This window comes from Bombus affinis, chromosome 6 (assembly GCF_024516045.1).
Source record: "Bombus affinis isolate iyBomAffi1 chromosome 6, iyBomAffi1.2, whole genome shotgun sequence".
NCBI lineage: Eukaryota > Metazoa > Arthropoda > Insecta > Hymenoptera > Apidae > Bombus > Bombus affinis.
In genome coordinates this window covers 1,162,050-1,174,980 of record NC_066349.1, presented here as the reverse complement: position 1 = coordinate 1,174,980, position 12,931 = coordinate 1,162,050, and the positions used below count along the sequence as shown (strand labels likewise).

Sequence of the window (12,931 nt, the reverse complement as noted above, 5' to 3'; positions counted from 1 at the left end):
CCAAGTACATTGCTCCATAAATATATTTCCGCATATTTTCCTCAATAAATTAATGTCAAATCATCATTATGTATATAAAAAGCAAATATTTATATTGTATTATACAGTTAACATACTTAAAGCTAACTTACACATGAAATATCTTATGTAGGCGATATAATAGTCATGTATATCTGCATTGTATATATGTATATCTAGTACACCATTATTTGAAAATAATCCATATCTTCTAATAAGATGTTTCGAAATCTATACATTTTTCTCATGGAATAATGTTCATAAAATTAGGAACAATAATTTGTTGCTTTATAGAAGAACATAATATCTGATATTCCTTTTTTCAACTAGCTATGCAATAAAAAGAAATAACTTTTCTTATGATTAACTAAACATGTACACTATACAAATTAATTATAAAAATCTATAAAATACAACATATTGATAATATATTGTAACATCAGAGTACATTGTTGTTAGATTTAGTTACTGTTTCAGTGATACGTTACCACAAAATTATATATCTATCAACTGCAATTGTGTAAAGTGATACTAAAATTAAAAACTAGAGAAATAAGAATTATGGAATACTAAAAACAACTTTGGTTTATTCTTTGGTTTTTGACAAATATTAATTCTTCATACGAAGTAACATGACTTCTTCTACCCTTCTGATACAATTTAGTATTAAGATCTTAAGTTTAATTACAGTAAAAACCACATTTTTTAATTTTATAAACCTGGTTTCAATTTATGCAAGATTACTTTTTAACTGGTGTAAATAAAAATTCTAGCATTTTAAATTTATTAATCTATCGAGAACGCGTAATGTTAAAAAATGTAGTTCAAAATAATTAGATAATGTATATATTTCAGTCCATATTATGTTGGGCAGCATTACATTATTACCTGTACTGCACTTTATATATCATAAGATCATCATTGACATTTTCATGTGCAACATATGATCATTTTTACTGCTTATACTACAATGTTTTATATTTTCAAAATAAATTAATTAAGAACCAAAATTTGGAAAATTTAAATTTAAAATACTGACATTTTAAGTCATTACAGCTACATTATTGCATGATAAAACTTATTTAATAATAAATACTCGAAAATGACAAAGGAATGTTCTTGGCAAAATAAAAATAGAAAATTATAAAAAGTGATATACCATTATAACGTCAATATAAAGTTAAAATATACTGTTTGTTATTTATCTAATTGCAGTATTTAGTATTTTGTCTTTGATTTGCTAAAATAAGTACCTCCATACTCTTGTAAATATGATCATTGACATTCTTCGCAATCAAAATGCGTCTTTTATATTCTGAAATTGTCTTACCGCTAGATCAACTGGTAGATCAAATTTATAACTTGTAAGACGATCAAGAGTGTGAAATGCATCTTGAAAACCTGTTTGTAACAGTAATATGTGAGTATTGTAACCAGATATATTGCAATTAAAATCTATGCTGTTAAAATTAATATTGCTTCTATATGAATATTTTAATTACCTGTTTTTACAACATAACTCCACGAGGTATAATGATTTTCAAGAAGATATTGACATTGCAAAATAAGCTTTAACCAAACGACAAGTTTGTTAGCACTATAATAAGAGAAACACAAATCTTAAATTCTTGTTTGTCAAAAGATGATTTGTAACAACATTTACTCACTTAAGGGATGCACATATAAATGCCTTAAAATGAGAATCGTAACTCCTTTTGTATGGATTATGTGATGCAATGATATTCCCAATTGTTGTTAATAAACTCTGAAAATTTTTTAATATTCTTAAAGGAACAAATTCAATTAAAAATAAGAGAAAATATTAGCAAATGTAAAATAACTACCTGTTTAGAAGAAACAACTCTTCCACCTGCTAAATCAAGATTAAAACTTTGGGATAATTTTTGTGCCGGACTGGAATTGTAACGATGGCCATTTTTAATTTCATAATACTTCAATACTAGTTCCCATGCATGCATTAAATTAGAAGCAGAAGAGTTTCTTTGGGGAAAACATCCCACAAATGGTACTACACTGTTAGAACGCGCATCAGACATTAAACCGTGTTGTATTAAATCACGTATGGAAGTTGCTAGATGCTTCCTTACAGCGGATGTTACTCTGGCATTGCAATGTGACATAGAATCTGAATCCGAGGCGTAATCGTTTTCATTAGCGATATCGTCATCATCCGGGTGACGTTCAGTTTCGGCAATGGTCTCTATAACATGTTCAACTGCAAAATCTAATCTTGTTCTTAAATCGCGCCAATTATGTACAGAACTTTTCTTAAAATTTCTTCGAACTCTTTCACTACCACATCCTAATTGAGACACTATAAACATATGCAACAGGGCTACAACTTTTTTAACAGTATTCAGAGTCTTTGTTCTACTTTCCTCCTCTGTTTTCCTGTTAAATGATTTTTTAGCATATGAAGTAGAACCAGCAGAACCACTGGTATGTACTGGACATGCACAGGTGCAAGCTAAAGTTTCTGTATTAACTTCTCCTTGAAGATAATTTATAAAACGCTCTAAATCCGCAATTTGTGTTTTTAATTGAGATACTAATTGCTCTTTCATTTTCAAAGGGCTAACAATCTGTAAATTATTTTTTAACTTATTTAATTTTAACTTATCTATCATTATTTCTTTAATAATTTATCTTATATGAAATAATTTACCTGACTTATAGCATAATCTACTTGCCATCTTAAGTCATCAACTGGTAATTTACAAAGATCATCAACATTGAAATTTAACTTTTCTTTTAGATGGTCTGAAAAAATAATGAAATCAACCTAAATTTCAATCAAATAGATGTTTATCTTAATAGTAATCTTTGAAACTTACTGATTATAATACTCTGCCTCTCTAATATCATACTTTGTGGTAAATCTGCGTTACCAGTTTCATAAGCATATTTTTCTAAGTCTTCTAACTGAGATTTTAGTTGACATATTAATTCTTTTTGTTTTGTTCTTTGTAATGCCATTTTTGATTCAACATCAACATCATTTATTACACCAGATATCTGTTAAATAATATATACTAAAGTAGCTTACTATCTTTCTTTTTTGCAATTATCATATTATACATATATCAATATTCAGGAATTAAATAAGGATTAAAACATATGGCACAAGATTAATAAATTTATGTACTCTATGAATAGCTTACACATAATGATATTTACTTTTTAGTAAATAATATTTAAGATTAATAATGAAAGCGTATCACAGATTTATAAGCATGTTTATTTACAAACAAAGTGAATACAGACACAGATAAAATACATAAAAAATATAAAAATAGAGGAAAGAAATAAATACAAGAAAAAATAAAAAAGATAATACAAATTAAAAGAATAAATAAATTACAGGTACATTAGATTTTTATGTAGCTTACGCTTTGCTTGCAGGACATTGGAGAAGTTGGTGTGATTGATCTACTATCAAGTGATAAGTTATTTGGGACATCTGGTATTCCTCTAAAAGCAAACTCTTCTAATTCTTTGAGCAATGTTTCTTTTTCATTTGCAGGTGCATCCACAATTTGTCTTAAACGAAATTGAACCTGTGGTAGTCACAGATAGATATATGTTAAAGATATTAGATATTTATACTTTTTTATGTATATTTAAATTCATGAATTGTATGAACTGTATTTTTAAGCCCATTTAATACCTGAGCAAAGTGGGTAGTCAATGCTATAAGAGATGAATTTAACATTTCCTGTTCTTCCTCAAGCACTTTTAGCCTCTCCATATCGTATGATAAGCTATTAGAATACATTAAAAAATGTTTATAAAATGAAATATTTTGTTATTTAGAAAGCATTACTATCAACAGCACTTCTGTTGTATCCATCAAAGATTAAGTACTCACTTCTCCATGTTATCAACATATTTATATTCATCAGCAAAATCATTATCACCATCATTTGCTCCAACAGGCGCCCATCTCTCGCCTGATGGCCTATCACTTTCATCTGAATTTTCGATATCTTCATTCTCGCTACCCTTATATTCGCTAGAACTCATTTTCTTCTTGTTTACGATCTTGATTTCTTTCGAAAATCCTATCTTGCATTCGTAAATTTCTTTATGCCGATTATAGCTAACACGAATGAACGTGTTGTTATGTGATGACTTTTTTTCTTTATTTGTGCATATTAAAGATTTGATTTTTCTTGTAACACATCAGAACGTCTTGCATCTTCATCACGTTTAATCCATTAATTAACTTCTGCGCACGTGTACGAGTAGAAACGTCACTTGTCGCTGTCGATTTTGCGCCTGCTAAGGTGCATCCTCATGTTTGGGACTCGTTCATTTTACGATAAATACATCGCGTTACAATTAATTCGTGTCATACTGCGAATAATATTTAATAATGGTTTGTCGCATCAAGTATGCAGTTTTCATCAAGCAACACGTTTATACCAATATATTTTTATACAATGTTCATTCCCCATGTTAGTCATGTAAAAATCTATCAACTATTATTTCAGTAATATAGTAGATTAAACGTCGAGACATTATGAACTGTTATGAACATACCATTAGTTTCATCGAAGGTTTTTCAATAAATGATAAAGTGGTATGCGTAAGCTTATTTGACTCTTACAAATGTGTCAAATTGTTATACCTTCGAGAGGACGGTCTTTGTTGATTTATTGCATCGTGATTTGTTACTACTCTATTGACTTTATAAAAGAATAGAACATGTAACAAATAAACAGTGAGATATATTCATGAAAGAAATCCTTAAAAAGAAGTATCGAATAACCTACATCTCTTGACATCTAACTAGTGTTGATTAGCGTATCGTTGCGTTTTGTAAATTATTCTCATCAGCTTGAGAAAAGAATTTACCGACAAGTGCATCGCGTATCGTAGTATCCGCGATGATGCGGCAAGAAATAACTTTGACGAAGCCGGCACGTAAAAAACCGAACATTGATGCATCGATAGCTGAATGATTTTCAAAAATACCATAGAACAAGAATTTTTAGCGAGTCCTTGTTTTGTTCTCGGATCTATCCTTTACCATAAATACATCGATGATCTTTTAAAGAATCGTACTTGAAGTGTTATAGGTAATTGAAAATAGGAATCTTTTGATATTTTATGAATCTCCTTGATTATTATTAAAAAATATTACATACTTTTAATAAAAATTGCATATTTCAAGAAAACATTTGTTTATAGGCATACATGAAATGGGTAGTGCTTGGTGGCAGTGTGCTGCATGTTTGAGAACACAAGAAGAAGATATCTGCGAGTTGCATTTGAATAATTGTAATCTTTATGATGTACCACCTGACGTGTTCATTTATGAAAGGACATTAGAGAAATTGTATCTTGATGCCAATAGGGTAAATATAAATATCAATTGATTTCAGCTCTTTAAATTTAAGGATATTCTTCTATATTTTGTTATAGATAAAGGATCTTCCAAGGCCACTGTTTCAGTGCCATGAATTACGAGTACTTTCTCTCAGTGATAATGAAGTCACAACATTACCACCCGCCATAGCATCATTAATTAACTTGGAATATTTAGACCTCAGTAAAAATAGTATGTGTATAAGAGTACTATGTATTCTTGGATTTTGCTTATGTTCAATGTATTTATAATTATTATATTTATTTTTCTTAGGTATTAAAGAGCTACCAGATAGTATAAAAGAATGTAAAAATCTTCGTTCTATAGATATCAGTGTTAATCCATTTGAACGTTTCCCTGATGCTATTACACATATTGTTGGATTAAGAGAATTGTATATAAATGATGCATATATAGAATATTTACCAGCAAATTTTGGAAGACTTTCAGCTTTGAAAACATTAGAACTTAGGGAAAATAACTTGATGACATTACCAAAGAGTATGAGTCGTTTAATAAATTTGCAAAGACTTGATATTGGTAATAATGATTTCACTGAATTGGTATGTTTATATTTGCCATGATTACTATTTATTAGCCAACATATATTAATGTTGATTTTATTCTTCTAGCCTGAAGTTGTTGGGGATCTTATCAATCTCACTGAATTGTGGATAGATGGTAATGATATTAGACGTGTACCACTCAACATTAATCAGCTTTACCGTTTAAATCATTTTGACTGTACAATGAACGCAATTCATATTATACCATCAGAGGTAGAAGGATGGAGAGATATTTCGATTATGCATCTTTCATCAAATGAAATTTATCAGTTACCAGATTCCCTTTGTTATCTACGTACAATTGTGACTCTTAAAGTTGATGACAATCAATTGAATGCACTGCCAAATGACATTGGACAAATGTCAAGCTTAGAGGAGCTTATAGTTACTAAGAACTTCCTTGAATATTTGCCATCATCAATAGGACTTTTGCGAAAATTACATTGTTTAAATGTAGACAATAATTACTTGAGATGCCTTCCACCAGAGATTGGAAGTTGCACAGCATTATCGTTGCTATCATTGAGGTCGAACAATCTAACTCGAGTCCCACCTGAATTGGGACATCTATCCTCTTTAAAAGTACTCAATCTTGTAAACAATTGCATCAAATTTTTGCCTGTTTCTATGTTGAATTTGAGTAATTTGAAAGCATTATGGCTGAGCGACAATCAAAGTCAACCATTAGTGCCATTGCAGCAGGAATTCAATTGTGAAGAGGACATGATGGTGTTAAGTTGCTTTATGCTCCCACAAAAACCACGGCAAGAACTTGAACGTAAGTATTTATATTTGTTTAATAATATATGCACATCTAATAAAATTTCGATTATTGTATAGTAGTACATAATTATAATTTTTAAAATAATATTTATAAAATGTGGTACATTATTGCTGCTAGTGGATAATGAGGAAGAAGATGAAGAATGAAATGGTAAAGTATTTGCGAATAAATCCACTAGTATATGTTAATACTGTTTTCATTTAAACATATTTTGTAACTTTTAGTATAATTAAATGTATAATTATAATTCTGTGTCTTTTACATACAGAAGTAACACCAACTGTAGGATTAATTTCAAGTTCGATCGTTGGTACTGGAAAAAGAATATGTTTTGCTGCTGAGGTAGAATCTGAAATCCCTAGACAACTTCATCGAGCACCGACTCCCTACCCTAAAGAGCTGCGCAACCTTGCTAGGCATGCCCGAAATTTGCATCATCAATCAGCGCATGATCAAAGAGTAAGTAGAATTAGAGATATGCTTATCCTTTGCTCAATTTCCATTCATCATTTTTTTTATTAATTCGACAATAAAAATTTTAAATCAATATGATATAGAAGTAGCACTGAAGAAAGTAGAATCTTTAAATACTATCAATATTTTCGTTATATCTTTTTATATGCATTTTTGCATAATCAATATCTGAATTACAAGAAAATTGGCAATTGAAACTTGCAGATGCATTTAGAACAGGAGACTATGATCAAAGAAGCTATTATTGCTACAACTACTCTGGACCTTACCTCAAAATCTGGGACCTGTCTTTCACAAAGTTTATTTAATAAGGTATTCATTAGAGAATTATGAAAGAAAGACAATTTATATGATTCCAGAGTATTTATTAGTGATATTAATAATATCAAAAATTAAAATATATAATAAAAAAACAAGTGAAATTGTGAAATCAATTTACAAAAAATGTAATTTCAATTTGAGCAAAAGTTAAACTAGTATAAAGTGGGATTGGATAGGGACAATATTAAGTCTTCCGTGGGTAAGAAATTAATTCAACTAATTAAAGATTTTTCTGTAGGATTCACACTCATCGTTATCACCAATTGAACATTATACATCAAAGGCATGCAAGAATAATAGTTCTACGGATATTGGAACAGAACAATCTGTTTCAGAAGAATCTTCTGATGAAGCAAACAAGACCGTACTTGCAAAAGAAAAAAGTCCGGATATCCGAGAAGCAAAATATATTCGTAATCCCACGTCTGAGTATCTTTCCAAAACTCCAACAGTAGCAGATTATGTAAATTCTACTTGGAAACCGGATGAGTACTCGAAGGCAAACACAGCAAAAATTGTTGAATCAGACAAATTTATTGAACCCTATAAGACTATGCCTATTGCCGCGAACAACAAAAATACCGATCATGTTCAAATGTCGAAAGTAAATGACGTTCCACCCGTCCCGCCACCATACCATATTGCAGCCGCATTTTCAAAAAAGGCGGCACTTTTTCAGCAATTGAGTCAATGTAAGCCATTTCTTGTAATCATTTCTAAAATGATAATACACACACACACACAATATGAATTTTATATTCTGTCACATTATAGCAGCTCCATTAGACTTATCGACGATGGCTCCTCCACCAATTGATATGAACATATCAAATTCGAAAATATCGCAGGGAACGGAAATACAAAATTATGATGGAGAGTCATTTAAAGTTGAAGAGCATTTGTACAATGACAAATTTGCGTTGAATAATACAGATATGACAAACACCTCAAGTAACGATGGAAATATAAACTCTTTTAGTGGCACCGATCAACACACGTTAACGGATTCGATCGATCCGACAGCACAGTCATTAGAAGGAGATCGATCGTTAAAACCAAGTAGAATTCCTATTTTAAAGACGAAACATTTGGAAAGTATGAATTCTATTTCAAATAGCGATCTATCGAATAAATGTACAAATTCTTCTGTTGAAGACTATGAAGCTTCAAAAATATTGAACGCATCGTGTATACCAACATCTCCTATAACTGGGAAAAAATATCGAAGTCCGCTATCTATGCAACCTAAAGTTTCGGATCGACCAAAAAAGATAATAAACGGATCTGTTTCAAATAATAATACTTCCTGTGATAATTTATCCATAAATGCAATAAACTCAAGTCTAGTTACAAATTCAAATATGGAAGGAATTTCAAAAACTTCATCTATCGAAACGACGAATACGAACAGTTCTATCAATGTAAAAAATGAAACTAGCTCTGGTCGAAGTACTCCAATTCTAGCGAATAATAAATCTTTAAATGAGGTGACCAATTCTAATATTGATAATTCTAAAGTTGCTGGATTGACTGAGTCATTACATTTAGAAAGAAAACCAAGATTTAAATGGATGTTCGGGCCGCACAAAAATGCTAACGTAGTATGTTTCATTTTTTTCTTTTTTCTTTTTTTTTTCTTTTTTTTTTTTTTAACATAATGTCTTTATGTATATTTTACAATTCATAATTATTGTCTTTACAGTTGCCTGTTCAAGTGAAAAAAAATCCAGGTCTTGGTTTCAGCATTGCCGGTGGAGTGGCAGGCGCAGAAACCGTAAATATTTAAAATTTAAAACAGACGCGATAAGATTTTCTATCTTTTAATCATCAGTTTTATTTATCCTAGGGAATAATTGTGACTAAAGTGAATCCAGATGGTCCAGCACAAGGTACCCTTCGACCAGGAGATAAGATCTTAGAAGTCGATGGTATAGATTTCACTAAATCTGATCATAACAATGCTGTCGCTGTCCTTCGAGCAACCGGAGCAGTAGTATCTATGATGATTAGTCGTCACCAATGACATCCAGTTAAAAAACGCAATGATATCTTCTTTTTATTTTCTGTAACTAGTGATCAGTTTATACACATCAAACTGAATACACTTCACGTAAGTTTTTTTAGTGTATATATTTCTTTAATTAATATTAGTATATACCAATATACTTATAAAAACACAAAAGAAATAGAAGTTCCATTTTGTTTTTCCTGAACGCTTGTTTTCATGGTAGTAGATCATATTCCCTTTGATACTGTCAAGCAATTGAATGACTGAAACAGCGTTACCAAAGGTGGGAGTGATGGTATTTATTTGAAGAAAATATTTCTGGCTTCCAGTGGTCATGACTTGTGAACTAAGCTTTTTAAAAACAGAAATAATAACGATTTCGAGGAAGAATTCTATTCTTAGGTTATACCATAGATTAGAAATGCGTTCCCTTGCAGAATTTATGATGAAGAAAAGAGTTTGAAATGTGATGTATAAAAAAGCTATTTTTAAGAAAAATTTCTTCATGGGCCAATCCACAGCTTACTCATATTATTTGGTTACATAAGTAGGTAAAATAGGAACTATTTAGTGAATAATCATAAGATGATAAGTTTCTTCCCGAATTTCTATCTCCAAAAGAATGCATATATTTGTGTTGTTTTATGATGTTGATTATATTTGTGTCAACTCACTTGTTCTCTTTGCAGAGAGCTGACAATGTGCCAGAAACAAAATACTATTTATTATTCATATATATTTAAAAAAATATTATATGAAAATGAATATATATTATGCATATATATTATATACAAACATTATCTCTGTCAACTAGGCGAGATTCTTACAGACACTTCTTTTGTGAGATATCATGTGAAGTACATATTTTGTATATGTAGAAAAATGGTTTTTCTACAAATTTATCCTAATGCATAGACTTTAAAAGCACAAAGAGTTCCATAATTAACTTGCTTGTATTATTTATAATTCGTATTTAAAAAATGATACACTTTAATTTCATTTGAAAAACATATCTGTGAGAATCTTATTAATGTAAAGAAAAAAGGAATGTTCTTCTATGTGCCGTAATTTTATTGGTTATGTTTTTAATAGTTTTGTTAATATTGGTTTTGATTCTTTTTCTTCTTTCTTCTTTTTTTAATAAAAAGATACTTATCAGAAATATAAATTTACATTTTCCAAACAATTTTATATATTTTTGCTTGCCATTGTTTTTGATAAGTTTGTTTTGTTAGATACTAGCAATTCTCTTATCATAAAGTCAGCTGTTAAGTGTTTGATAAAACGAGATCTTTATTGTTATGGTTGTGAATTATTATATTTCATTCATTCTATGTAAAGGAACAAATATATGTACCTTGTAGGGACTGTTTTCGAACAACAGTTATTAATATGGCATAATAATGCCAAATCATAAGATAAAACACTACTTTTCTATGTTAGTGAAGTTATATTAAAAGAAAAAAGAAAAAAAGAAAGTTATTCATGTAAATGGAGTAGAGCTCTGAGATAAATGTTTAGAAAGGTTGTGTGGTGATGTATAGCACAAGTGAACTATTCATGTCAAGTTATGAGTTATAATATAGTATACTATTTGTATCCCAGAACTTTTATAGCAAGATAACAATATTGCACTTCACTTTACCTCGCATATACAAAACAATTACTATGCACATTCTCTTTATTTATACATTTTTTTACATTTGAATTAGTTTCATTAGTTATAAGGACATTTAGAAGGAATGGTTTATGCATTTTTATAGATATGTTTAAGTAAATATGTATTGTTTGATTTTATTGCTTTCTATATTTTTTTGATATCTTTCAAAGTCGATACAAAATATTTTTTGATATTCATTTTTGTAATAATTTTTTTAATAACTCGCTTAAAACGATATTACAGTTATATGGTAGCTATACAGTGGAAAACTATACATACATGCGCTTGTGTATGTTCAGCATAACTTCAAATATATATGAATTGTTCTCTTCTATAATTATCAGAGCTTTGAATATCTCAATACATTATTTGAAACTATAATGAAGCATAGAACTTCCAGAATCAAGAAATATAAAAAAAAAATGTTATATTTACAGAAAGATTTGTTTCGCGAAATACCGGTGATACTTATTCACTGAATAAGATTCTTTACATGTGAATTATTCACCTTCTATAGGAAATATGTAGAATTTTGATATATTTTAGAAGTAAACCGACAAAAAGAGCAGATTATTTTTGATTTAGGTATTTTGTGAAAGTAATTTTAGATGACTATATACCCAATTCTTAGTAAAAATTATATATGTTTTGATTATTTTTTATGAGTATATGTAGTTCTATAATATATATAAGTATACATAAAAGCAGCTTGATATTTAAATTTTTGAACTAACTATATTATCAATAATAATCTGCATACCTAGTCATATTGGAAAGTAAGAAGTATAATCGAAGGTGGATTATATTTTCGCCTGATAATACTTGTATTTTTAATATTTTGTGTATTTTTTTAATATCAATTTTATGTATAAGATCTATAATAGAAAAGAATGCTTATTTATTGTATGCTTTATGTTTCAATAAATATTCTATTTGTTTATACATAACAAATGTACAAACTGGATTTTGCATATGTATTAATACTTTTTTAGCAAGATGTAACATCTCATTTTAAATATTATTTTATGCTCAAATACTCAATTAATGTCTTCTGCAGCATAAATTGAAATTTTGATTGTCAAACAAAATTTTGGACCATGAAATGCATATACAATCTTTTCTACTACTCTAACTACTAAACAGACTGACTACTTTTTGAGCAAATATTTAAGTGGCATTTAATGGAATGTATTGATTGTATGGAAAATGTGTGATTAAAAATGCGATACATGAAACTGTATATATAAAAAATTAAAAATATATAAGTGTACAAGTGGTTGTATTCATTATTTAGATCTTCATTGCAATCAATATTTTATTCGATATTTTTTTAGTTTTTAATAATTTCTTCATTTTATAAGATTAACCAATGCTTTCAATAATTTGATAGAATAATATTCCAATTAAGTCAAAGAAAAAAGTTATTGAAAAGACAACATTAATTAATACAACCACTTCCTTGACATATTTTTTGGAATATCTGTTGAATCAATTTGTATGACAATGTATGATAGATTAAATGTACAAGAAATGCTCACAGTGGTTTGACTGGTCATCATATAATGACTACCGTACAGTTGTATGAAACTTTGAATTTGTTAGAAAAAGATATTTTACCTTTCTTAAAAAGTCCTAGTTGGTTGTGCAGCAATAAATAAATTAATATTTACGTACAAAATGTTTAAAAATTTCACTACACTTTACATAT

General features: G+C 29.1%; 2 protein-coding genes across 5 annotated transcripts; one reads left to right on the top strand and one right to left on the bottom strand.

Annotated features, from left to right (window-relative positions):
* Window positions 1-5: 5 nt before the first annotated feature.
* On the bottom strand, window positions 6-4,350 carry LOC126917246 (RUN domain-containing protein 1). The gene is made up of 9 exons (XM_050723954.1): window positions 3,908-4,350; window positions 3,707-3,800; window positions 3,429-3,596; window positions 2,874-3,054; window positions 2,705-2,799; window positions 1,863-2,621; window positions 1,686-1,783; window positions 1,521-1,615; window positions 6-1,419 (listed from the first exon to the last, which is right to left on the bottom strand). Exons 1-9 carry the CDS (start codon window positions 4,060-4,062, stop codon window positions 1,313-1,315), a joined length of 1,752 nt encoding a protein of 583 aa, XP_050579911.1. The 5' UTR covers window positions 4,063-4,350; the 3' UTR covers window positions 6-1,312.
* A 278-nt stretch (window positions 4,351-4,628) lies between these two features.
* On the top strand, window positions 4,629-12,901 carry LOC126917230 (protein lap1-like). Of its 4 annotated transcripts, XR_007710892.1 has the most exons (12): window positions 4,630-5,120; window positions 5,233-5,399; window positions 5,467-5,602; window positions 5,684-5,973; window positions 6,043-6,754; window positions 7,029-7,219; window positions 7,439-7,546; window positions 7,794-8,247; window positions 8,330-9,156; window positions 9,258-9,329; window positions 9,402-9,665; window positions 9,787-12,901. XR_007710892.1 is itself a non-coding variant. In XM_050723891.1 (11 exons), exons 2-11 carry the CDS (start codon window positions 5,244-5,246, stop codon window positions 9,399-9,401), a joined length of 2,961 nt encoding a protein of 986 aa, XP_050579848.1. In that variant the 5' UTR covers window positions 4,629-5,120; window positions 5,233-5,243; the 3' UTR covers window positions 9,402-9,523. The 4 variants fall into 4 exon arrangements, 3 of the variants coding, with proteins under 3 accessions (XP_050579848.1, XP_050579847.1, XP_050579846.1); XM_050723891.1 differs by lacking the exon at window positions 9,787-12,901 and having other exon boundaries at window positions 4,629-5,120; window positions 9,387-9,523; XM_050723889.1 differs by having other exon boundaries at window positions 9,402-12,901.
* Window positions 12,902-12,931: the final 30 nt, after the last annotated feature.

What these genes read in the sequence shown, in the direction of transcription:
- LOC126917246 (XM_050723954.1), bottom strand. Translation starts at nt 4,062, where the DNA reads ATGAGTTCTAGCGAATATAAGGGTAGCGAGAATGAAGATATCGAAAAT. An exon ending in TATGTTGATAACATGGAGAA is followed by an intron (nt 3,801 to 3,907) that starts GTGAGTACTTAA and finishes GTATTCTAATAG; the next exon opens with CTTATCATACGATATGGAGA. An exon ending in CAATGTCCTGCAAGCAAAGC is followed by an intron (nt 3,055 to 3,428) that starts GTAAGCTACATA and finishes ATTATTTAACAG; the next exon opens with ATATCTGGTGTAATAAATGA.
- LOC126917230 (XM_050723889.1), top strand. Translation starts at nt 5,244, where the DNA reads ATGGGTAGTGCTTGGTGGCAGTGTGCTGCATGTTTGAGAACACAAGAA. An exon ending in ACCACGGCAAGAACTTGAAC is followed by an intron (nt 6,755 to 7,028) that starts GTAAGTATTTAT and finishes TTTTACATACAG; the next exon opens with AAGTAACACCAACTGTAGGA. An exon ending in CACAAAGTTTATTTAATAAG is followed by an intron (nt 7,547 to 7,793) that starts GTATTCATTAGA and finishes ATTTTTCTGTAG; the next exon opens with GATTCACACTCATCGTTATC.